Raw genomic sequence first — 24,450 nt, 5'->3', positions numbered from 1 at the left:
CTTTCCTTTGAGTACAAAGGCCAAGATGTCTCTTCATAGATTTTATGGCTGCTTCTATTACGTGCTTAAACGTGTCGAACGACTGAGAGGGAAGCGACAAGAAACAGCTCCGCGGACCATGTTCCTGGGATGAGCCAGTCTGACCTACACACCATCGATTGATATTTTTGGTGCACAAAGAGTGATCATCGCTTTCTCAAAGACAAAGCAACTCTGTTCACTGTCACATGCAGCATTCGGCTAGAGAACGTGACCTCGTCACAGCTGAACCAGAACAGTATCGATGGGCTCCTTTGTTCTTCATGTGGAAAACTGACATATAAATATGTGTCTCTAGTGGCAATCTCTGGTGAGTTAAAAGAAAGAAAAAAAAGCATGAACACCAATCAGACACAGCCTTTTCAGCCTACGTCAGCCTTCATTTCATGACCTCACGTCGATGCAATGGCAAAGAGTATCATGAGTGCTGTGTTGGAGACGAACAACCGATTCTCTAGCGTCTTACCAGTCGCCCAAGATCCTGAGCCTCATCCACTGAACCAATATCTTCGAGTGCGCCTGGCGGATGAAAAATTCACATTCGGACGTTGGGCTAGATTGTTTAACGCGCACAAAATTAACCGCAACTCCCTCGACTACCGGCTGCGAGACGCGTCGAAGATCAAAGATCAGACTCTGACGTTTGTGAACGACTACCTTCAGACCCTTAGCAATACCTCCAAATCTGTTAAAGATCTGCAGACGGCACTGAGTTCGCCTGATGGCCACATGTTGAATAGCTTGACTCAAGGGAATATCAAGGTCTATTTAGAAGCGAACCCTGACGACGTCCCTCCCCTCCTCGCAGACTTAGCCAGAATCGTGAGCGAGGTTAGCAAAAGACGCTCTGCTCTGTGGAGTCTAGAAAAATCTATTCAAACCCCAGATCCATGGTACGCATCCCTCAGCTCAGAGCTAATAGATACCTCTGCATATGAGGCATTCGATATCCAGCACGTAAGCACCAAGTTCAAGGGAATTGAAGACTACCTTGCCCAACGGCTAGGAAAAGCACTTTCAAGGAGGCGTCAGTATTTCAAGTACAGGAAGGTTCTTCACGAAAGGCTTTCGCAACCTGTAGACGACCAGGCGTACAACATAACAAACATTCAGCAGGATACGATGGCATCTTCCATCTCTGATCGCTCTCAAAAAGTCTCAGAGAGCACCATCTGCTATGATTTATCAGTTTTCTCCTCAGACGAATTCGTCCCGTGGGAAACAAGGGCAAACGACCCCACATCAAGGCCGATCCCAGACCTGCCGGAGGAAGCACAAGACGGGCCGTTCGAATGCCAATTTTGCTACATGCGTGTTAGGACACGAGACTATCACACATGGAGGTATTTCAAGTAGTCATAAAAGCCTTGATTATCGCCGCTAATCATTCTTAGACAACATGTGTACGACGACCTGCGCCCATATAGCTGCTTGGCAAAAGACTGCGAGATGCCAGATATTGATTTCTTCAGAAGCCGCGACTGGATGAAGCACATGGTCGACCATCACTTCAGCACATTTTACTGCAATTCCGGATGCGGTTGCACATTCTCGTCAGAACCCGAGTGCAGAACGCATTTGAAAACACGGCATTCAGATGAACTATCTAGAATGCATAAGGACCATACCAACGTCACAATGTGGTCTGATCCCGTGGATAATGACGTCCAACTTTCGTGCCCTTTTTGCCTCGAAAAGATGCCCTTGGAGAATTACGAAGTCCATGTAGGGAAGCACCAACAGGAGCTAGCATTGTTCGCCCTTCCTAACAATGACGATTACACTTCAACCTGGACTGAGCACCAGAAGAAGCCCGATCGATGATCCAGAATATGGAACTGTATTTCTTGGTACAAGGAACACGCGAGAATTGCAATAACGAGCCCCGGGCTTTAGAAAGTTTGAGAGTTTCTTCAAGTCCAAGGGCGAGATGGAGTCCGAGATCGAGCCTGTTTGGAGAAACGAACCGCCACCGAAACTTGACAAAAGGTCGCAAGAGACTACAATTACATATTGCTATGAGATAATATATTAGATTTGTTTACAATAGTCACATATGAGAGACGCGTACGTTATGATGGTTCGAGCAATCTTAGCGGCATCCAGCATAAGAAAGCTATTGGTGGCGCCAGAGTAGGAGCCCGACACGGAATAGCAGGCGAAAGGCTACTTTGTTTTCTCCCACAGAAACTTGACCGCAGTACGTGAGGTATACAGACCGCTCAGGTACCTGATCGCTAATCGACGTTGGGCCTGGGTATTCGAGCGGCACGAAGCAGGCTCATAAACAGTCAGCGGTGTTCGCGCTTGACGGAGAATGCTACTCACACGCCGCCGGCGAGCTGAAGGGAGGGAGAGCTAGATGTTAATGCTTGGGGAATCTCGTGATTAAGACGGTTTGAACTAAGCATTGATGCTGATGGGCGACAACTATCGAGAGGCTGACATGCGGATGCGGTGACTGGAAACCCGGTTTCGTTGGCTGTCTCTGAAAGGCGTTGTTTGTTTCGACAGGAGAAAACGTAAGGGGTTCGACAATGACTGACGCCAACAGCATCTTCATCTCGGGGCGGGTGTCGCATAGATCAAGCAGGCAGGCGCTGTGCGAGAGAATCGAACTGGGAGGCTTTAGCACAGACAATAGGCACATCATGAAGATCAATCTTGACAAACATGTACTTTTCATTAAGTCCCCCAACGACAACACCTCCCACCACCCAAAAGGGGCTTCTTCAACTACCTCGACACGGAAACGACTGCTATCACGATGCCTCCCGACGCCACCCTTAATAGCTTTGCCATGCAGATATAAAAAAGGGAACACTTTCAGGACCGAAAATCAAGAGATGACAGCAAGGCAAACAAGAAAGGGGTACGAAAAGGCAAAAAGTGTTGTGGGGTATGTGTCATTACGAAGAAAGTGATTTTGGTTTGTGTGAAAATGTGTATTACAACGGTGGTGTGGACTGCCTCCCTTTTTTGCGCTATGTAACCAGAATGTTGCTAAATGCGTCCGATATCTCGGATGGTGTCGGGGCTTGGAATTTTTCTTGCGTGAAGCCAGCAGCAAGACGGTCCTGCATAACCTTGAGGAGGACAGCAGGGACGCTCTCGTCTGTGGCGCGGATCGTGAGACGAATCATCTAGGCAGAGTCAGTAATCGTAACTAGTATGATATCAGGGGTAAAACAAACCTTGGTTCCGTAGTTCGGCTCAAGACGCATCAAGCAACCAAACTTGCCAGCCTCTGAGGTGTGCAAGACACTGGCACCCACGAAGTTCTTCGCGTTAGGGTCGACACCGTCAAGGACACGCCATCTGAAGCCCTCGACTGTCTGGCGTACAAAGAACTCGTTCAACTCTCTATCCGACTTTCCAGGTGCCAGACCAAAGATCGCTTGTGCCTCACGAGGGGCACCGCCGATCTGCTTCCAGCGCCTGAAGAAGTCTTCGGCGGAGAGATCCGCGGGGTCCATGAACTTGTGTGCGGTGAGGGGAAGCTTGAGGGTAACAGCCTGCAGGGCACCAGCAAGGTAGCTGATACGTATTGTCGGGCTCTTGTCAAACACCTTCTTCGACTCGAACATGATGACCTGCTGAGACTGCCCATTCTGATAGATTGTGCTCTCTGGCAGGTTCTTCACGTCCCATGTAAGCTTGCCCTTTTCGTTTTCGTCAAGATCTAGTGTTGTGGTGAATGAGCCCAGGGCCGTAGGGGTCTTGTTCTTGAAGTACAAGATCAAGCACGCCATCTGGCCTCTGTACTCGGAACGTACGCCGACTTGGAGTTGCCCATCCTCATATAACACGCCCTCGCCCTTAAGCAGGAGCTTGTTGTACCCCACATCCCAGTTAGGAGACAAGTGGGCGGCACTGGCCAGGTTTGGTGCCTTCGTCTTGGGTTCGGCAGGTCCGAGATTGTTCATGTCCAGGCCGGCCAAATCGTTCACACCGTTGCCGTGGCCGTTTGTTCCGTTCGTGCCTCCGTTAGCCGCGTGATGGCCGTTTGTATTTGTGCTGAAGGTCCTCTTGAGGCCACCCTCCTTGGCCATCTTCATCTCTGCCACATCTGCGTTCGCATCCTTGCCACCAACAATCCAAGTTCTCTTATCGCTAGTGTTGGCATGCTTCTGATGCACTCTGGCAAGTAGTGCGGATTGTCGTTCGGAGAAAGGTGGCATTTCGTCGCATACAGTGCGGAGAAGGTCGTCTGTCGGCAGTGTGGCGAGCGTCAGGTACTCGCATGCTCTTTGCTGAAGCTCAGAGTCAAGCGTGTGGCTGAATACCTGGAATGCCTTGAGAAGCTGGGGCTTGATTTCGGGGAAGAGGTTGACAAATTTCACGTAACATGAGAGGATCATGGCTCTTGTACTTGATGAGCAGGCGGCAACCTTGCTCTGAAGAGCCATGAACTGCTCAATGGGACTGCACTTAGGCTGGTCGGCGATGAGATGGCCGAATTCGCCCAAGATGTAGGCTCCGATCTTGACCAGAGTCTCGTGGCAGTGATCCGACTTGACGTACTGCAAGGAGTGCTGAGCCGCATAAACCTGCAGCTCCTCGTTGTTCGTCACAATCTGGATGACTCGCTGCCACACCTCATCGCTGACGTGATCACCAGCCATGGCAATCAAACGCAGCGAGATGTCCACGTACCACTGAACGTCAGTGGCATATCGTTCAGTCAAGATAGCAATCTTCAGCACCATCTCCTCTCTTATGGCGAAATCGGCGTTCTGGAGGTAGTGGAGAAGTTCGCCGACAATAACTTGGGCATTGGACGAGTCGCACATGCTGTAGAGAAGGTCGAGACCTTTCCTCCGCACGCTGATATCTCTGTCCTTAAGTGAGCCAAGAATGACGTCCTGGTGCTGCTTGATCGGTTCCAGGGTCTCGATGCGGGCTGCCAGATGTGTCATCGCCTCCAAACCCAAGTAACGAACGTTGGTTTCCCTTGAGGTCAAGAATCGGCCCAGACGAGATGAGATCTGCTTCAACAAGGCTTGCTCGTTATCCAAGTGAATGATGAGGTTGATAGCTTCGAAGAGCACAGCGTTCTGTGCGTTGTTCTGCTGGACGTTCTTCGTTTGTTCCATCGCGAGGTTCAGAATCTTCTGCAACGACTCTCGGATCATCTCGCGGACGTGAGTGTCATCTAAGGCGGTTAGCTTGTGCTAGCTAGCCTAATTCTCATGTGTAACTCACCTGAAGGAGGGAAGTACTGCAGTAGACGCAGAAGCTTGACCTGGAGCCAGGGGCAAGGGACCTTGTAGTAAAGGTAGTCCGGAGTGTACTCCCCGTCAATGACTATCCTCTTGATTCTTGCTGTGGCCTTCGCATACGCCCCCTTGTATGCATTCGCATTATCCTGGGCAAGGGCCATGACGAGAGACGTGACAGACAGAGCCACACCGACATCTACGTCATCCAAAAGCGATATTATGCGCTCGGCCCATTGCGGCTGGACAATGTCGGGGTTCTTGCGGTATAGACGGAGGAGGGTAAGTGAGGCCTTCTTCTTCACGAACGCCTTGGATGTTCTGGATCGCTGCTGTTAGTCACTGGCCTGATACTCTGGGGTCAACCAAACGTACGGCGAAATCAGAAGCCTGTGAACCTCTCCGCTCAGGGCCTCTCCCATTTCTCTGCCACCGACATTGGCAATTGCGTGGAGAGCCAGACAGTTGAACAGCTCATTGTGGTCCAGCAAGTCCTTCCTTATACTGTTGACGACCAGGTGCAGCAGCTCATGCTTCTCGTGGAGGAACAGGGTCATGGCGAGGTATCCGATCTGCTTCTCCGAGTACTTGTTCGCCGAGATGAGGTTGACGGCCTCGAGGTGGCCAAAGTCGACATTCCATCCGAGGATGTAGATGTAGAGGAGCTTCATAGATTGTCAGCACGAAACACCAGCCAATGCAGCTCAGGACAGTCCGTACCTTGCACACGTATTTCTTCTTGTGATAACCGCTCAGGTTGCCATCTGCAAAGGAGTTAGCACAACAAGATCGCGCCGACTGACCGCTAAAACGGATTCGTACCCTTGAACTTTTGTCTAAACGTGGGAACTCTTGTTAGTACTCCGTCGCGAGACAGCGCAGTATGACATGCCGGGAGATGCGTGCTCACCGAATGTTGGCCAGCTCCTTGTTGATTCTCTTCTCTTCCAGCTCCCTAGCTCTTGCGTTTCTCAAATCGGCAATGAATTGCACCAACCCTCGCATGTTGGAGTTGTTGCTAGTCGAGCGGCCGAGGAAGCCGCTCGCGGAGGACGACATGGCTGCGGTGTTTGCCGGGTTCGACGGGCAATCTGTTTGAAGCTGTCTCCTCTGCCCTCCAAAATGCCTTCCCCCCTCTTCTGCGCGGGATGAAAGGGGTTGAGCTGGCGGATGTTGTTGGACTCGCTACGAGAGTTTCGTAATAGAGCGTCGCGGATGCGAAATCGATGGGTGGTGTGTATTTGGCGTCGGGTCGTGTGTTGTTGTCTGCTCCGATGCGAGCGTTGGGCAATCACTCCATGCGCGCGCGAGGGTCCTTTCTTCTCGTATTTCTGCTCGCTTACCCCAGCTGAACTGCTGATAGCCGCGTGGAGTTTTTGGGGAGATCAACGGTCGGATCGGTGGACGGCGGGATTGTGGACTCGGCGACTCGAACTCGAAACCGACCGGCAAGTGCCGCTGCGTGTCTTAGCAATGTGTTCCCGTCGAGTAATGAAGACGCAACCAGGGGGTTATCGACAATGGACAGAGGCTGATGGTTGACTCGAGATTGAGTTCGGCCTTGTAAGGGTTTCGGCGTCGATTCGCGATGTTGCACTGGGCGGAACTGTGAAATGGGAAACGAAACTCCAAGGAAAGGGGTTCGAGGGGCTTTCGCGGGCTTGGGAGAAAACGACACTTTAGAGAAGCCCGGAAGGCTTGGGATTGGGAATGCAGCCAATGTGTGGAGATGTGCCACCCGCACATTGGACGTCTGAACGGGCCCGTCAAACCACTCCGAGGTACCTCTGCTTGTACTTCTTTACAGGTCATGTACCTCTCACCTCAGCGAAAGCATCCTGGATGTCTACAACACGCAACACGGGCATCAACAGCTGCTGCGAGTTGAACGTCAGGACAGTCAGGTAAGCGTCCCAGCGTCTATCAGGTGCTTGCTTGTCACACTTGTCCCCCATAGACTGGGCTCTTCGCGGGCGGCCTTGCTGCTGTGCGCCCAGTGTGCCCGCTGCTTGAAGACTGGGCGCGTCAGGGGTGTTGCAAGGTACTTCCATCGACCAATTTCTCAAGCCATTGAACATGCTCCCCGTTGCTGACTGATGAAGTTGGGGAGACAGAAACTCAAGAGAGGGGACTTTGACCGGGGGGGCACGCACGCTACAGGCCCGTGCAGGAGCGACACCTTCCCCGTCAGAAAGGTACGTAACTATGCGCGCTAAACTCGGTTGGTTCCCGTCAATTGGCAAGCTCCAAAGTGTGCTGACAAGCCAAACCAAAGTACTGCATCATCGAAGTTGCTGAAATTCCCATGCAGAAGGAAAGAGCTCCCCTCCCGTCTGTCAATCCATAATAAGAAAACCTTCTTTTATTCAACAAAAAACCCAAATCCTACCACATACCACAGCCGCCACCGTCTCTTTGTTCTTCTGCAGGATTCTCAATTCCAAAAAGTCACACAATCCTTTTCCCCCATGTCCGTCTCAGCACTCCGGTGCAGATATGCGGCGCCGGTGATGAACTCCACGACCAGACGGGTGGTGTGCCTCGCCGCCGCACCGAGCTCCCGGTTCTTCGCCGGATCCCCCTCCACAACCATACGCCGGTCCTACGCCGTAACATCCGGCGGCGGCTCTGCTGCCTTTCAGGTCTTCAACCGTCGCACAAAATGGCTGCAAAAGGAGCGCGCAGCATCGAATCCCGAGGCCAGCCGGCAAGCAGATTACCTCAAAGATGAAGTCGCAAACCGGCTGTGCGAGAGGTTACTGGTGAGAACATCACCACCATCATATCCATGATCCCCCTCTCCCAGAGCATTGCTTTACGGCAGACCTCAACCTGACAGCATCCACGATGGCCAATGCCTCTAGAGACAAACCAGACACTAATACATTGCTCTCCAACAGGACATCAAACGAAGCTTTCCCCGCGCCCTCGACCTAGGCGCAAACTCCTGCAACGTAGCCCGCGCCCTCACCCGCGAGAACCCAGACCCGGACCCCTCGAAACCAATCTCAGAACCCCTCGCCACCCGCATAGGCGAACTCGTCGCCGCGGAGTCCTCCCACACCCTCCTTCACCGCGACGCCGACCTACCCTTCAACAACGACATCTCCATCACCCGCACCGTCCTCGTCGACGAGGAACACGTCCCCTTCGAGCCCGCCTCCTTCGACCTTGTCCTCTCCTCCCTGTCTTTACACTGGATCAACGACCTCCCGGGCGTCCTAACGCAGATCAACAACGTCCTCAAGCCAGACGCTCCCTTCATCGGCGCCATGCTCGGCGGCGACAGCCTCTTTGAGCTGCGCACCTCCCTCCAGCTCGCGGAACAGGAGCGCCGTGGCGGCATCTCCCCGCACGTGTCTCCCCTCGCTGACGTCCGCGACGTGGGCGGCCTGATGCAGCGCGCCGGCTTCAAGATGCTGACCGTCGACGTGGACGACATTGTCGTAGACTACCCAGACACCTTTGCGCTCATGCAAGACCTGCAGGCCATGGGCGAGGGCAACGCCATCCTCGGCAGGGAAATGGGCGCCATCAGGAGGGAGCTGCTGCTGGCCAACGAGGGCATCTACAGGGAGCTCCACGGCAACGAGGACGGGAGCATCCCCGCCACGTTTAGAATCATTTACATGATCGGGTGGCACGAGGGCGCCGACCAGCCCACGGCGCTGCCGAGAGGAAGCGGAGACGTGAACCTCAAGGACATCTTAGAGTCCAATTAGATATGATGCCGAACCTGGCACATTTGTAAGAAATCAACTGTAAAACCTGTAAAATCAGAGTCAAAACAAAAAATTCTATGGATTTCATTTGTCGGCACGCCCAGTCTTTTTCTAATTTGATTCAGTAAAAAAAGACACGCCCAAAACCCCGAGCATGCCCATACTCGTCATGAAGTTCATTACACCCCCTTTTCTTTTCCGCCCCCTCTCTCTCACTACTCCTCGTCCTTCTCGCCCCCTTAAACCCGTCTCCAATCCGTCATGACACGACCAATAGTTCCCAACCCAGCCACGTCGACAACCTTCTCGTGCCAGCTAAGCAACACGCTCATCGCGCTACCGACGTTCTCGTTGGTGGCTCCGGGGCGACCGCCCATCTGGCTGAACCCGCTCGGCGCGGCCTGCGGCGGCGGCGACCTCAGTCCTCCAGAAGCCGCAGAGCCGGCCATGCCCTTGTAAATGTACTTCATCAGCACGTCGAGGAGCTCGGGTCCGCCGGCGCCGCCGTAGATGGACTTGAGGAGGGGCGTCATCTCGGAAGCCTTGATGGATTGGAGGACCTCGGTGATGGTCTGGAGGTGGGCATCCTGTTCGCGGAATAACTCGATTAGCAACCTCCTGAGCTCCATTCGAATGCCTAGATATCAGAAACCCCGGGTCTTAAATCTCACCTTGGCGCCATCAGGTCCATTGTACACAGGAAACTCCAAACATCCCCTCAACGCCCCCTCGGCGTCCCCGCCGCGGAGCAACTGCCGCACCTGGCCCGCGAGCTGCCGGACCTCATCCTCGCCAATCTCGGGCTGCGGCGGCCGCAGGGTGTTGGTGTCAAAGTTGCACGCCGAGTCCTCCTGCAGGGCGTCAATGTTGATGGTCCGCCAGGCGTCGCTGAGCGAGGCGGCGTTGAGCTCCCGGTGAATGGACATTGTGGGTATGGTCGTTCGCTATGCCGTATACGCAAAGGGTTCGGTTCACTTATCGGTAGGTGAGGTTGTGTTTACGGCAAGGTTTCTATATGCCGTCGGTCGCTGGTGTGGTTGAAAGTAGGTAGCTTCGTCGGATTGCTCTGCGCAGGAACTCTCGTCTTGCGTCAGGTAAGGTCGGGAGGTGAGGTAAGGTAAGGTAGCCGCATGCTCATGGTGGGGAGTTGGCTCGGTGTGGATGATGTGGGGTTCACTGAGGCGGTGCGCCTGGCTGACGACGTTGGTCCGTGCCATGGTTCATTCGTGCTAACCCGCTGTAGACCGGATCTTGGCCATCAAAAGCCTCGATGTCACTTCTCATGGGTCCACGCTGGTTTATCTGGCTGGACATCGAATTGTTCCTCCGGGAATGCAAATGCAATAAACAATTCTGTAAATGATGCAAATCTCGCGCACATCTCCCGCAAACACAAGAACATCACTGAGACATGGCATGTGTAGAAACTAATAATTGCATGCCATTGTCTAGGTCCAAAAGTTGCCCATCTCACACTCTCGTGCCCCCTCATACGTATACACAACGTCGACTGGTTGTCCTACTACGTTGCCGACTTCTGGGGGATATCAAGCACCCGCATTTAGCGTCCCCGCTTATGCGTCAATCAGGTTCTCCTCGTTTTGCTGCACCTGCTGTCTCTGCTTGCCCTTGTCCTTGGCCTCCTTGGCCGCACGCTGGTAGAACTCGTTGAGAACCTTGCCGGGAATACGGTTGAGCAGGTCCTTGGGGTAGAGACGGAGCAAGCTCCATGCCAGGTCGAGAGACTCGTAAATGGTGCGAGCCTCGTACTGGCCCTGGTTGATGAACTGGCGCTCAAACTTCTCGAGGAACTCCAGAGAAAGCTTGTCCTCAGCTGACAGAGCCTCCTCACCGACGACAGCCTTCATGGCAGCGGCGTCACGACCGATGGCGTACTTGGCGTAGAGCTGGTTGGAAACATCGCCGTGGTCCTTGCGGGTCATGCCCTCACCAATGGCAGACTTCATGAGACGAGACAGAGACGGCAGAACGTTGATGGGCGGGTAAATACCACGGTTGTAAAGGCCTCTGTCGACGAAGATCTGACCCTCCGTAATGTAACCCGTCAAGTCGGGAATGGGGTGAGTGATATCCTCGTTGGGCATGGTCAAAATGGGAACCTGGGTGATGGAACCGTTGCGACCCGCCACACGACCGGCGCGCTCGTAAATGGTGGACAAATCCGTGTACATGTAACCGGGGTAACCACGACGACCCGGGACTTCTTCACGGGCGGCTGAGACCTCACGAAGAGCGTCGCAGTAAGCGGACAAATCAGTAAGAATAACGAGAACGTGCTTCTCGAGCTGGTAGGCGTAGTATTCGGCGGTCGTAAGCGCGAGACGAGGAGTGATGATACGCTCGATACTGGCATGGTTGTCAGCCTGCACATTCCTTTACGGTACATTCTGATATCAAAACTCACGTAGGATCGTTGGCAAGGTTAAGGAAAAGGGTGACACGCTCCAAAGAGCCGTTCTCCTCGAAATCGCGGGTGAAGAATCTGGCGGTTTCCAAGTTGACACCCATGGCACCGAAGACAATGGAGAAGTTCTCCTCGTGGCCGTCGTGGACACCCTTGTTGGTGACACCCTGCTTCTGGACCAAACTGGCCTGTCTGCAAATCTGGGCGGCAATTTCGTTGTGCGGCAGACCAGACGAAGAGAAAATAGGAATCTTTTGTCCACGGGCGATGGAGTTCATGGTGTCGATGGCAGAAATACCGGTCGAAATCATCTCCTCGGGGTATTCCTACAACGTGTCAGAACCCAAGACCATGGTGTGATATTCGGGGGCGTCACATACGCGGGAGAAGGGGTTAATGGGACTGCCGTTGATGTCGAGGTAGTCCTCAGCAAGGACCTTGGGGCCCTTGTCGATAGCTCGTCCGGAACCGTCAAAGATACGACCCAGCATGTCCTCCGACACACCAAGCTTCAAGCTCTGGCCGGTGAACTCGACTTTCGTCTGGCTAGAGTTTTAGCGCTCGTCATATTTGTCGAGATGCGATGATCTCATACCTTCTTAACATCGATGCCTGATGTTCCCTCAAAGACCTGTTTCCATCGTCAATCGGTGTTTCTCGTGTGATCGCTCGTTTTCGCATACCTGGACGACGGCTCGGTCACCTAGAGATGTTCGTTAGCACGCATGTTATTGAGCAGAGGAATGACGTTGTGTAAATACCTCGAGCCTCGAGAACCTGACCCTGTCTGTTGGTTCCATCGGGCAGGGTCAGGGAGACAATCTCGTTGTATCTGGGGAATTTGACCTAGATGCAGAATCAGTGCCTAACTCAGATAATTCGCTGGCGGGAACTCCAGCGCGACTGGGCGACGACGCACATTCTCGAGGATGACGAGGGGTCCGTTGACACCGCCGACGGTGTTGTACCGAATTCTCGGCACGATGGAGTAAGAGGGCTCCCGAGGGTCACTCATTGCTTCTGACTATCAGCGAGACAGCGCCGGATTAGAAGACAATGCGTGTTGGGTCGGAGGGGGGGCGATTAGGAAGGGCGTGGGCGGGCGGATTGATGGAGACGATGCGAGGCGCTGCGATGTACGTAGCTGGAGGAGGTTGGCAGGTCGGTGCAGTGTCGTCGAATGCACTGCACTGGAGCTTGCTTCGTCTTGGTGGAGCCTGCTCGGCAAGCTGAGGTGGCGCCGATAAGATCACTGGTGACTGGGGGGCGCGGGCCTTGGACGCCTGGGAGCTTCCCAGTGTGCCATTATCGGTCTCAGTGTCAGCTTGGGCGCTAGCAGTCACGAATTGTGGCAGTGACATCACATGACTGCCCGCACTCCAACCTGAAGGTAATACGAGGTACCTCACCTTCTTCCAATGCATTTTCCCTGGGCATTTCAGGGCAGAATGAACTCATGCGATAATACAGATCAAGACAAGAACTGAAAAATGCATCTCAAACTCCAATTCGATTCTCAAGAAACTCAAGACTACGCTGTCGCCGCTTCACGAGATCTGGCGCCCAAAACAGCCTTTCCAACAGTGCTGTCGTTGGCCTTGCTCAACTCGCCCGTGATCCAAGCACCAATATCAGACATCGCATCCAGGTCAATGCCAGTGTCCATACCCAGACTCTCAATAAAGTAAATCATGTTTTCCGTAGCCACATTGCCAGTCGCACCGGGGCTGTAAGGACATCCTCCAAGACCGCCAACACTGCTGTCGAAAGTGCGAATACCATGCTCCAAAGACACAGCCGTGTTAACCAGGGCCTGGCCGTACGTGTCGTGGAAGTGCATCGCAATATCCTCGTTGCGGATTCCCGCAGCCCTCATGCAGTTCAACAGCTCCTTGGTCCGGGGAGCGGTTCCCATGCCGGTGGTGTCGCCCAGGGACACCTCGTCGGCGCCTGACTCCAGCAGTTCCGTCGAGATCTCGGCGACCTTGTGCGGGTCAACGTCGTACCCCTCAAAGGGACAGCCGAGGACCACGGAGACGTATGCGCGAACGCGTAGGCCGGCCGCTTTTGACTCGCGAATGACCTCGCGGAAGCGGTCTAGTGACGTCGCAATGTCACAGTTGAGGTTCTTCTTCGAGAAAGATTCGGTCGCTGCCGCGAAAACGGCAACTTCGACGGCGGGGGTCGAAGCATCAGCTGAGGGCTGGAGTTGTGATGCGAATGCGCCGGGGTATTTGGCCAGCAGCGCTTGGGCGTTCTGCAGACCCTTGATATTCGGTGCAAGAAATGAGTATGATGTTTGGGCTGGAGAGGAGACCTTTCGGGTGAGGAGGTGCTCGAGAATTTCGCTTGAATTGGCCATCTGTAACCGTTCAACCGTCAGTAACACTGATCCCAAGATTCATCAGGCCACTTGGGTAAGCTTACCTGGGGAACCCATTTCGGCGAGACAAAGGAGCCGCCTTCAATTGTAGACACACCAGTCTTGGCGAGCCTCTCAATCAGCTCGATCTTGGTCGCAAGGGGTATCGTCTTCTTCTCGTTCTGGAGGCCATCGCGAGGACCGACCTCGACGAGCTTCACATAGTTGTCGCGGGGCGGCTGCTGGATGGGACCGCTGGCGGTTGCGAACGCTCTCGCCGGGCGGATCTGGGCCTTTCGGCACGCCCTACAGACTGATGGGCGAATGGCAAGCATTTTGAGGTTGAATTGAATGAGGAATGGCAACGAGGGGTCGATCGGCAAGTTACAGAGACCTTGGAGAAGAGCTGGGGCATGGGGAGCTTGGCCGCATATCGTCGGCTTCCACAATGCCTCGGCCAGGGACAGGTGGCGCCGCCTGGACCCAGCTGGTCAATACCCGTGTTAGCCCAACGTCTCAAGCGCAACCGCATTCCTACATCTCAATGGCATAATGGCGTATTGCAAAACACAAATCTCTACTATCTCCCAGTCGCCTACGTTTGTTTGTCAAAGTCTGCATCATCTTTCAGTATGAATCAATATACGAGATTAGACCAGGGCCTTTCGCGCTCAAGATTGGCGTACACCATTTAGCCATGATCCTGAGATGCAACTGGGCGGCACAGCAAGCAGAGTGTAGCGTATTGGACCGAGTGCGGTTTCCCCAGGTAGTCTAATAGTCTCGTGGGCAGTCTAGATGTTTGTGTTTCATTCAATAATCGCGTACGCGCGTGGCGAGCTGCGCCGTAGAGGGCAACTACTCTCTCGAGGCGTCTTGCAGTAAGGTAGTCATTCTGCGTGAGCCTTCTCTAAACGCCTACATGCAATCTGCACCTTATCATGCTTCAAACCTCCATGCCCACGATGGAAAAATTCAACCATCCAGTAAATAGGGCTTTCCTGCCTCTTCTCACTCTCTTCATATGGCTCATGCCTCAACTTGTCTCGGGACAGACAGCGATACAGACGCAGTCGGTGCCTGGTATCATGCCCACATTGGCCGGGCCATCAAAACCGCGGATCACCCCCTGGGACGAGGAGTGTACCACCAGAGGCCTAATCAGGCCATGGATGTATGATATCCTCCAATTTACTCAGTCACCAAAAGCAAGTGACTAACGAAAGTATCCAGACTCTACTCTTCTTGCACAAACTCCGTCATACTGGACCAGTTCTGGTCGAAAAGCTGCGTACCGTACGTGACCAGAACCCTCAAAGAAACGACGCATCGGATGCCGTCGGAGTCTTGACCGATTGCTTATGTCCAGCACACAAGAGTATCGCACGGTGAGTATCCCTCCCATTCTTCGACTTTCCACGATGTGTTGCGAAGTAGTAGTTATGCTCATGCCTAAGCTAGCGTATGCTTGTCTCTTGTCTGTCCATCCCAGGCAGAAAATTTGTACACCAAGCAGCTTCTCGAGGGTGTCTGCCCTGGTATCTCGGCTGTAGTCAACTTTTCTTACCCGTTCCAGACTTTGGCCACCACAACCGCCGAGGGAACTACAACGGCTACTTCGGGGGGCAGCGGTCCTGATGGTGCTGCGGGGGCGTTGAGAGTTCCAGTGGCCTTTCCGATTGTAGCTGTCGCTGTTGGCCTGTTTTTACCCTTGCTATGAGATAAGGGGATGCTGTTGGAAGGAATCAGTTCGATCTAATATCAGCACAATCATCACATTGCTTCCATAGCTTAATAACGAAACGAAAACGAATTGAATCGCGTTCAAGTGACGCCATGTCATACTTCCAAGTCAATTGAGTTACACGTAGCTTGACTGATCTACCCAGATCTCAATACTTCGCACCGTAAATGAGAACATCGACATCTCTTTCCACTATCCAAAGAACACCCAACTCATGCTCATTTTGGCGACTGCAGAGTCTTCACTTCTGGAAACCATCCGATTCTGAAATGGTTTGACATGTAATTAGCATCTAGAGACATCATTTAGGAAACTTCCATGACTCCTTAACCATTATCGTTGACTCGGGTCTTCTGTGCTGCTGGTCAAGCAGTAAGGGTAAGGAAAGGATTGTGGGTCAATACTTTCAGACTCCACATGAGCTTCCTCATGATAACCTTATCGTCACTGACTATGACCGTTGCCCATCTTACAGCGAGGCTGCCGCCGAGGAGTCTTGACCTTCAACATCGGGACGGGATCGGAACGGGCTGTAACTACCTCTCCATAAGTGGGATACAGCCTGGGTTGGATAGACAATTGGCCTTGAGGATGACGAATTATGGCAAGCAACAGGGCTCGATTGGCATTCCGTATCAAATATGTACTGGTCTAGAACTCATTGACATAAGCGAGACTCACAGTATTTTATTACCGTCTAATACTCATGCTCTGCTGTCGCCCATCACCAACAAAAGAGTGTCGACCAGTGGTTGAGGATATGGGCAATGCTCTTGGCTTCATGGACAGTCCTAGTGTGCTCCGTATGTCATTTATCATTTGGCTATGCCACTGGTGACGGTGTTCAGGCTGTAAGAGGAAGAATTCTACAACCGTTCTCAACATCATTCCAGGTGAGGTAGACGATATTCGCCGATTGTTTGATTGCCGGACGTGTGATGCTAGCAGAGTCCTCCAACAGTAGACTTCAGAGCTCACTTCCTCCCCTGTCCCTGTATATGTGAGCTATGGCTGTTGATCAAGGCAATAATCACCACGAAAGCTAATCCAGAATCACGAGATTCCAACAATAGCCTTCATGAAACCTCTCTACCCATAGCTTTGGCATCGGCTTTCCAGTCTTTCTGTCATCTAAGAGCCCATGGAAGACACAAAACACTTGGGGGCGCAGCTGGGTATCCCAGTTTTGGCTACCTGGCCGGCCATTTGCTTCCGCTCCAGTATCTGGCATCTGCTTCCCGCCGGGGAGAGGAGCAACGCCGCCACTTCTCCGTCCGGGAAGTGAAGTTTCGAAAAAATTACTCTCATACCTGGACGAACGCTCCAGCGTGAGGTACCTGAAGAAAGACACCCTCCATGTCCAGGTACCTACCCTTCCGGGTTCCTCAGAATTCGGTTCTTAGTGTGTTTAACACAGTGGCCAAGATTACTTCCGCTCTATCGCCGCCTTCTTGCTCACATAGCCACAGTGCAACAGTGCAGGCCAACATGGTGTGCAGATTCTTCTTGCTATCTCCGATGAATTAAGAGGCCCTGGCTTTCACACTCCTCTTCAGGTTGCCTCTCATAGACGATATGAGGAGATTTGTTTGGTGCTACGCTTCAAACGGCGTAGAATTAAAAGGAAAGGACGTAGAAAGTTGCGATAAACGAGAACAGCGAAAGTAGAATTAAGGTACGGCAGTAGGCGAAAAGCAGTTGAACCAGGCATTTGGTGCATCTGTCAGGCGGCGTAGGGGAGATGTCATTGGCCAACCCAGTGAGACGGCCGGCCCTATGGGTGTTCGTGGGGCGGATCTTCAGGCACAGCGCACCCAATTGACTCAACCGAAACCTTATTTTCGCTGCCCCAGGCGACCATTCGACGACACTCTATTGACTTTTCACTTACACGGCTCACTTACACGGACCACTTACACCGACTTACACGGTTGAGAACCGGACTTTCGTTTTCCTCTGCTGAGCCGCACAGTAGGACCAACGCAGAAGCGAACACATTCAAAGTCCGGTTAAGTGTCAGTGCTGATGGCTTGGTCAACTGGACATCAAGCTCTTCAGTCCCTTTGACTTTCACCCAGGATTCCGTGGAACTATCTGTAAGAAAAGGAAGCATGAAATGCCCTCGGCAACCCCGTGCCTAGGTCTTCCAGGTCTAAGTACTTTGAAATATCTAAGGATTGGCTCAGTAAAGACTTCATGGACGGTCAATTAGTACCTAGAGTAGTTTGTACTCTTGGTCTTTGCGTCTGGCAGCCCGGAGTGGCTGCGTGTCTAACCATGGAACGACAATGACTCCAGCCCTCAATGGTCTAAAGAGGTGCGGGCAGTCCGGATGCTCATTGCCTCGACCATCGCCCACTCCTGTGTGACTGATGTCAATCCATCGTCTTGAAATTGGTATTACAACGAATAAAAGTGCAATGAATCTCGTCCAAGTTGGCAGAACAGAGAATCAATTAATACCGTTGTGTTTCAGCATCTAGCAATGGCATCTGTATACTAACAAGAAATATATCCAATGCTCTGAAGTCGTGTACACCTCCCTCAACGAACCGCAATGTCCGTAATCCTCAAGCTCTCGAATCCTCAAGCCTCACATTCTCAACTCACTCTATCTCCGCGTCAATTGCTCTACTCGCCACCAGACTCCTCAGACCGTGCCCAATCCCCTCTTACCATTCTTTGGTACCTCAAGTGACTTATGCCCAGAACACTTACCCGGACAGAAATGTCTTCGAGGTTACCGCTCCCACTCCGAACTGTGTTTCCTGTGCCTGGACGCCCGGGTATTTGCCTCCAGAATCCAGTCACCGAGTGGCTGTTTTACACTCCTGAACCCCTCTACTTGCCGCCATTTTGCTTCATGGACGTGTACATTAGCCAAAAAGACATCGCCGGAGATACATCCTCTTCAAATTATGCTTCCCGGGGTGCGGGAGCATCGTGAACCTCTGTAGCTTCTGCTTCTTCCTGTCTCCTATAAAGTGCCAAGCATTCCTCTGTCTTGTGGTTGTCAGCTTCTCTAGTCTTCATCACACTACAGTTCATCTGGCATACATTCATCAATCCAATTGAACTACAACTCCTCTCATCATATACTCATTACAACCAACAAACACGATGAATTCCCAGGAATACCAGATGAATCCCCAGGACTACCAGATGAATCCGGCGTACTACCCGGTCACTCACGTCTGGGACGAAAGTCTTAACGAGGTCGTGCCTCATAACTCCCAAGACATTGACATTGATTGGGAGAGCGAGGATATCCAAAACCAATTCAGCGAGATGGTCTCCAGCCTGTCTAATTCGACCTCCCCACAAGGTTTGGACGGAACTGTCACCTCTGGTATCGTCCAAGGCGCCGGAGTATACGCCAATGAATCAGGCCCAGCAGGAGGCATGGACGCCAGCAACAGCGGTGGATTTAACTTCCAAGAGCAAATGCCATATTCAATTGACCCTGCTCTTCTCCCCGCTCCTGTCCCTGTCCCTCCTGGGCCCTTCTTCGCGCCCGAAGCTCCCGCCGCCGACAGCATATTCGCTCAGGAATTCGACGTGGATTTCGGCGACGACAATGTCGTTAGAGACGTCCTCGGCCCAAACAATCAGGACGCAAGAGTCCAGAAAAGAGGAAAGGGCAACGGCAACGGCAAAGCCAAAGCCCCGCGCAGGCCAAAGGGGGCCACGCCAGACAAGCCTGCTCGCGCCGTCAGGGCCTTCTCCTGCAAGTCGTGCCGCAGGAAGAAGACAAAGTGCGACGGGAGCCCCGGCCACGCCTGTTCCAAGTGCCAAAAGAGCGGAACGGCGTGCGAGATTGACGGGAGAGATGGCCGCACCAGCAAGACCACCATCGACAAGTACGAGAGCCTTCGTGTTGCCCTCAACGCCCATCTCGTCAGGCTCGCTCAGATCTGCCACCACTTCCGTCAGAAGTGTAACGGGCCAGAAGAACTCGGCCAAGTCGCGGCTGGAGCCGCTGCAACTCTTGAAGTTCACCGCAGAAGGGGCATCCCGATCGAGCCCTGGCGAATTCAGGATATCCTGCGTACAAGTGATCCTTCGACGAACCAGCTTCCGGGATACCGAAGTCGCTTGGTACAAGTCGGTCAGCAGGCCAAGCAAATGACGAACACTCTGGCCAAGCTCATGGTGATGCTCACGCAACAAGACTACTATCTCTGGTGTGATGGCTGCCGCTTGACCGACGAACTATTCGACAGCAATCCGGAGTTCCCCAGTTTCGACGCCAAGATCAACGCTGTGTTCGTTACGGACATGCAAGACTACATCTACCAAGTCCTGGCAGATGAGGTCGATGGGATCATTGCCCAACACCTTTAAGCGAAGGAAGGTATTGGGAACGGGGAGTCTGTGGGTGTGGGGTTCTCTGGTATGAGGAGTGGAGAGAGAAAGCCACTCCCAAAAGAAGGGAGGGCAGTGACGGCATGAATGCCCGGTGAAAAAAAGGCACCATGCTTTCGGGAGCATTGTCTGGAGTTTGGATTCTCCTTGGATGATATACCCGGTGCAATAAGACACCACAGGTCGGAGGGCGTTCAAAGGAGTTCTGGTCTTGGGTTCTCGCTTGAGTTCCTACATTTCGAGTTAGGCCGATCGGTTTAACTCTACTTCGTTCGTTCGGGTTTATATACTCAATATAAACCCATTAAAAAAATGATCCTCGGTGTACTAACACGCTTTCCCGCTAACACAGGATGAATCCTATCCCCCACTATTGTCCGTCTCCTTGTCGTGAGGTGACTGAGTGTCATAGCTAGCCTCAATCCTATCTATTGTGCTGCTTCTCTTGTTCAGCCGCCCACTTGGCAGATTATTGATTCTCAGAGGCTCAAATATGAGACTTCCCTGACGCCGTGAGAATGACAGGCCTAGCATGTGTCTGGAGGATCTAGCGCGTTCATGCTGCTCGGTATGGCACTGGAGAACTTGTATGAATGAGAGGAGAGAAATGAATAGGAAAATCGTTCGTAGTGATGAAAAGCAATCAAGAGCGAGAGTGGAGGGCAAGAACAGTTCCAGAGTCATATGAAAAATGAGGCCGCGTACTCCGAAAGCTTGAGGACGAGTAAAAATGGAGATGGTGCAAAGCGCCTACATCTATCTCCTCTCTCCAAGTCAGCTACTACTCGAAGCAGACTTATGGAGTTATTCGCCTCCCTTCTAGAAGAAAGGGGGTGGATGAACGCCATAACGCTAGTGACTTGGTTTGTATATCTATCTTCGTCATCAATACGTGTGAACACTACTTCGGGGCAGGTTGTAGACCGCATCATTCCTGGCCCAGAACTCACCTCGCCTCCCCACAGCCAATGTGTATCAACTTTCTCCATCACATTCATCCAGCCTCATCCAAAAGTCATTCGACATCCAAAACTCTTCACACCAACTCCACTAGACCAAAATCTTTGCCTCACTCTTAGGCCCCCTCTCTCCAAAAATCGTACTTCCCACCCGAACCTCCCCACTACCCAACTTCACCGCGCCCTCAAAGTCCTCACTCATACCCATACTCAGCTCCAGCTCCCTCTGCAAGCCCAGCTCCTTGACAACCAGATCCCGCTGCTCCTTGAGGCACACAAAGTCCTCGTTCTCGTTCTCGGGCGTCGTCGCCTTGCTCCGCGCGATGGCGCCAATGGTCATCAGGCCGAGCAGCTTGAGCGCGGGCGACTCCTCCTCGACGGCGCGGCAGAGCGCGACCGTATCCGGGCCCGGCTCGGCGCCGGACTTGGACTCCTCTCCCGAGGTGTTGACCTGCACGTGCACGCCGAGCGGCTCCACGGGGCTTTCGCCTGATGAAGAAGAGATGAGCTCCGCGCGCGAGGCGTTGAGGAGCTGGACCTTTTTAAGGGTGTCTACGCTGGAGACGCAGAAGAGATTTGGGATCTTGGCCAGCTTCTTTGCATGTGCTATTGGAAAAGCGTCAACTACCTCAGAACTACGTAGGGGAGGGCGAGGAGCGCATGAGTCTTTGAGGAAACACTTACTTGACTGCAAACCACCGATAAAGTGCCACTGAATACTCCTGGGCAGCATCTCCGCCTTCTGGCCCAGCTCCTGGGCGTAGTTCTCGCCGAAATGCACCTGCGGCGGTGTGGTCTGCTGGTGCAGCGCCAGGATATCGTTGGCTGGCTTCAGCTTTGAGACTGCCACTAACCGAACCTATTGTCACTGAATCAGAATCCATCTCGCACAAAACATACTCCACATCGTTGTGAAGAGAGATTCTCCCTGATTCCCCGACAGCGTTTCCGGGAAGTATACAGAGTGACGACTCACATTTCGCCCCGCAGCGACGGCGGTCACGCGCTCCTGGACAGACTGAAGCTGCGAAACCAGAGCCTTTGCTCTCGAGGGATCAATCTTCATCTCAGGTTGGGCGTCGGTCATTGCAGGGTTTACCGGGGTCGTCGTATCGATGAGTAAGGGCTTTGTGAATGAGACAGTGAGTGAGGTGAGACGAGGTACGGAGTTTTTGGCTATGAAAGTTGAGGTGAGGTTGAATTGCAGAGTCATTGAACTGCCAGCGTCTTCGGAGACGGGCCATAGTTGCGCTAACAAATATGGGGCTGACCATCTGCGCAACAGAGTGCGGAGTAATGGAGATGGAGTTAGAGTCTACTCCCCTGTCTTAGACTCATTCAACAACCTTGATTGTCTTTTGTCACTTAGAGGTTTCTTCACTGTCACGAATTCAGCTAACTCGAGTGAACTTTTTGATCTGAATAATCCTTAGAAGAATCCCATTTGAAAGATTGGCTGTTCCTTGGAGTACACTCAGACTGAAGAGCGGCGACGTCAGAGCGTATCTTCGCAGGTGAGATTAATCAACTTCTAAAATGCATCGCTCTTGTGATGATCAGTGGGAAATGAATTCTGGTGGGATTCTATGATATCTTAGATGATCGCATCCATATTGTCGACAAAAGTCTTCACTTCACAAACCCAGGGTCAAAATCTGAACGAAAACCCTTGGTCTCCTCAAGTCATTCAATCGTGAGGTTAGACAACTGTCACTCCTTTATACTATACTAGCTGGAGGACAGCTTGGCAGCTTGGCAGCTGGAAAGAATTAAGTTAGTATTAGTGACTATGTTATATTGAAACTCTCATTAGTATGCTGCTAACCCCTGCGTCCATTTAGCTCCTCTCACAGATCGTCGCTGCTGTCCTCTTGAAGGTGAAATCCCTGTCCGCACCCATCATGCAAAGAATCACCATGTCTCGCCCTACTAGTTCAAGCTCTCTGAGATCCCGAAAGTTCTGATCGGCCCCTTGAGTTCGTCGCCGGCACCTCTTGAGGCTCCCGGACACCAGACAGCTCCGTCCTCGGATGCTGGTACTCGTCCACAGGCGACGGGTACGACGGCGGAGGAGTCTGCCGCCTGCTGATCGGACTCACATTACTAGTCTGATGCGACAGTTGACGCGCCGGCGGCACCACAAACATGTGGTCGCCGGACGAGTTTGGGCTGGCGTATGCCGAATCATGGCGCATCTGCTGGTGTACAACGGGATAGAGCGTCGGCGTGGGATGGCGAGCCTGGTTTCCCGTGTTTGCAGCATAGGCCGGCCGGCTGCGTCGGCGCAGGAACCAGAAACAGAGAGCCGCTGCAAGCAGAGCTCCGACCGCTGCGGATCCTACCGCGATGCCGGCCACGGCGCTGGTGGAGAGGCTCGATGAGCCCGCTGAAGGGACGGCCGACTCCGTCGCTGGCTCGGATGTTGCGTTCGCTTTGACGACGAAGCCGCGACTTTGCAGTGCGTTGCCAATGAAGCCCGCAGGCGCATCAGTCTGAGTGTAATTGCCGGTTGGGTCGATGAGTCTTAGAGCGAAGTTGGGGTTTGTGGCTATGGTCTCCTCCGTGATGCCATCTTTTTCTCCAATGTACCAGGTATAATACCCATTGTTTCTATCATTGGCTTCGCAAGGTTTCAGTTAGTATTGCCAAGTTGAAGCACCTCGCAACATCGTCCTTACTGATAAACGACGCCACAGCTATGCCGGCATCCTGTCCCCAGTGCACTAGACTCAGAGAGATCCATGGCACAGTTGGGACCTCCCATGTGATGTGAACCTTTTGTCCCAGCACGTAAGTGCTGTTGAGATCCGGGACCGTCACACGGCCACCACTTCGGTCAAGTTCAAAACTTGGCGGTTCGGTGAAGTAGGCAGCTTGGACGGGTAGTATCGTGAAAGAAAGTATTCCAAAGAGCGCTCGGCAGAGCGAAAGCTGGCAGAGACACAACATAACGAGAGATGAAGAAAATAGCAACAGAACCGAACAGGATCTGCCAGAGGAAACAAACGCCTCATGATATGCATTTTGACCAACGATTACTGTGCCGTTTGCTCAGGGGACTTTGGGGCTTTGCGACTCATCTCGAATCTGCCTTGACTAGGCCTGATTGAGGCATCAATCCTGAGACGCATGTACCTCAGCAAGGGTGCTAGAAAGAACGTTGCAATGAAATGAACGCTTCTTAGGCTAATTGAATGGTTGGTAGACACGATGCTGGCTGAGAATAGGTACGCTGTGCCGCTGGGCTACAGCAATACGAACGCGCCAGCCAAGACTTTGTGTAGTCGAGGTCGCGAAGAGTCTGTACAGAGCATATGATTTGCAAACAGCTGACTCATTTGAAGAAAGATACAGCGCTCATTACGGATTAAATGAGCATATGGGCATGAGAATAGACATTAGGTGGATGAAGCATCGCGATGCCTGGAACATTGAAGATGGCAAGCAGACGAATGAGACAATTTGGCCCCGCCACAAGCTCTAGCCACTTTGTTATCGCTATCGGATAAGGCACGAGCAATGCTTACCTATCTTATCGGCCACATTAGGATCCTTGCTTCACGTAAAGTTACGCGTTCAGAAATTCCAGGGGGGATCGGAGGGTGGGATGACGGG

The 24,450-nt window shown here is 52.7% G+C and overlaps 10 protein-coding genes across 10 annotated transcripts; 4 read left to right on the top strand and 6 right to left on the bottom strand.

Annotated features, from left to right (window-relative positions):
• Nucleotides 1–444: 444 nt before the first annotated feature.
• CTAM01_07171 (uncharacterized protein) lies at nt 445–1,863 on the top strand (the record flags this gene model as incomplete). The annotated part of the gene is made up of 2 exons (XM_060523196.1): nt 445–1,382; nt 1,434–1,863. 2 exons carry the CDS (start codon nt 445–447, stop codon nt 1,861–1,863), a joined length of 1,368 nt encoding a protein of 455 aa, XP_060382327.1.
• Nucleotides 1,864–3,023: 1,160 nt separating this feature from the next.
• On the bottom strand, nt 3,024–6,317 carry CTAM01_07170 (uncharacterized protein; the record flags this gene model as incomplete). The annotated part of the gene is made up of 7 exons (XM_060523195.1): nt 3,024–3,182; nt 3,234–5,194; nt 5,245–5,579; nt 5,634–5,923; nt 5,979–6,022; nt 6,081–6,094; nt 6,169–6,317. The coding sequence occupies 7 exons, from the start codon at nt 6,315–6,317 to the stop codon at nt 3,024–3,026; spliced, it is 2,952 nt and encodes a 983-aa protein (XP_060382326.1).
• A 1,409-nt stretch (nt 6,318–7,726) lies between these two features.
• On the top strand, nt 7,727–8,980 carry CTAM01_07169 (methyltransferase; the record flags this gene model as incomplete). Its single annotated transcript, XM_060523194.1, has 2 exons — nt 7,727–8,020; nt 8,159–8,980. The coding sequence occupies 2 exons, from the start codon at nt 7,727–7,729 to the stop codon at nt 8,978–8,980; spliced, it is 1,116 nt and encodes a 371-aa protein (XP_060382325.1).
• Nucleotides 8,981–9,219: 239 nt separating this feature from the next.
• On the bottom strand, nt 9,220–9,906 carry CTAM01_07168 (ARP2/3 complex 16 kDa subunit; the record flags this gene model as incomplete). Its single annotated transcript, XM_060523193.1, has 2 exons — nt 9,220–9,567; nt 9,652–9,906. 2 exons carry the CDS (start codon nt 9,904–9,906, stop codon nt 9,220–9,222), a joined length of 603 nt encoding a protein of 200 aa, XP_060382324.1.
• A 648-nt stretch (nt 9,907–10,554) lies between these two features.
• Nucleotides 10,555–12,420, bottom strand: CTAM01_07167 (V-type ATPase; the record flags this gene model as incomplete). The annotated part of the gene is made up of 7 exons (XM_060523192.1): nt 10,555–11,347; nt 11,406–11,731; nt 11,786–11,947; nt 12,001–12,036; nt 12,089–12,108; nt 12,167–12,251; nt 12,325–12,420. The coding sequence occupies 7 exons, from the start codon at nt 12,418–12,420 to the stop codon at nt 10,555–10,557; spliced, it is 1,518 nt and encodes a 505-aa protein (XP_060382323.1).
• Nucleotides 12,421–12,451: 31 nt separating this feature from the next.
• On the bottom strand, nt 12,452–14,102 carry CTAM01_07166 (uncharacterized protein; the record flags this gene model as incomplete). Its single annotated transcript, XM_060523191.1, has 3 exons — nt 12,452–12,737; nt 12,941–13,767; nt 13,833–14,102. The coding sequence occupies 3 exons, from the start codon at nt 14,100–14,102 to the stop codon at nt 12,452–12,454; spliced, it is 1,383 nt and encodes a 460-aa protein (XP_060382322.1).
• A 689-nt stretch (nt 14,103–14,791) lies between these two features.
• On the top strand, nt 14,792–15,487 carry CTAM01_07165 (uncharacterized protein; the record flags this gene model as incomplete). The annotated part of the gene is made up of 3 exons (XM_060523190.1): nt 14,792–14,941; nt 15,001–15,155; nt 15,229–15,487. 3 exons carry the CDS (start codon nt 14,792–14,794, stop codon nt 15,485–15,487), a joined length of 564 nt encoding a protein of 187 aa, XP_060382321.1.
• Nucleotides 15,488–18,631: 3,144 nt separating this feature from the next.
• On the top strand, nt 18,632–19,855 carry CTAM01_07164 (uncharacterized protein; the record flags this gene model as incomplete). The annotated part of the gene is made up of 1 exon (XM_060523189.1): nt 18,632–19,855. The coding sequence occupies one exon, from the start codon at nt 18,632–18,634 to the stop codon at nt 19,853–19,855; it is 1,224 nt and encodes a 407-aa protein (XP_060382320.1).
• Nucleotides 19,856–20,926: 1,071 nt separating this feature from the next.
• On the bottom strand, nt 20,927–21,922 carry CTAM01_07163 (YggS family pyridoxal phosphate enzyme; the record flags this gene model as incomplete). The annotated part of the gene is made up of 3 exons (XM_060523188.1): nt 20,927–21,441; nt 21,520–21,694; nt 21,812–21,922. The coding sequence occupies 3 exons, from the start codon at nt 21,920–21,922 to the stop codon at nt 20,927–20,929; spliced, it is 801 nt and encodes a 266-aa protein (XP_060382319.1).
• An 847-nt stretch (nt 21,923–22,769) lies between these two features.
• On the bottom strand, nt 22,770–23,784 carry CTAM01_07162 (uncharacterized protein; the record flags this gene model as incomplete). Its single annotated transcript, XM_060523187.1, has 2 exons — nt 22,770–23,455; nt 23,514–23,784. The coding sequence occupies 2 exons, from the start codon at nt 23,782–23,784 to the stop codon at nt 22,770–22,772; spliced, it is 957 nt and encodes a 318-aa protein (XP_060382318.1).
• Between the last annotated feature and the right edge of the window lie 666 nt (nt 23,785–24,450).

This window comes from Colletotrichum tamarilloi, assembly GCF_030869305.1.
Source record: "Colletotrichum tamarilloi strain Tom-12 chromosome Unknown Scaffold_21.1, whole genome shotgun sequence".
Taxonomy (NCBI): Eukaryota; Fungi; Ascomycota; class Sordariomycetes; order Glomerellales; family Glomerellaceae; genus Colletotrichum; species Colletotrichum tamarilloi.
The sequence above is the reverse complement of the archived record's forward strand: the minus strand, read 5'-3'. Positions and strand labels throughout refer to the sequence as shown.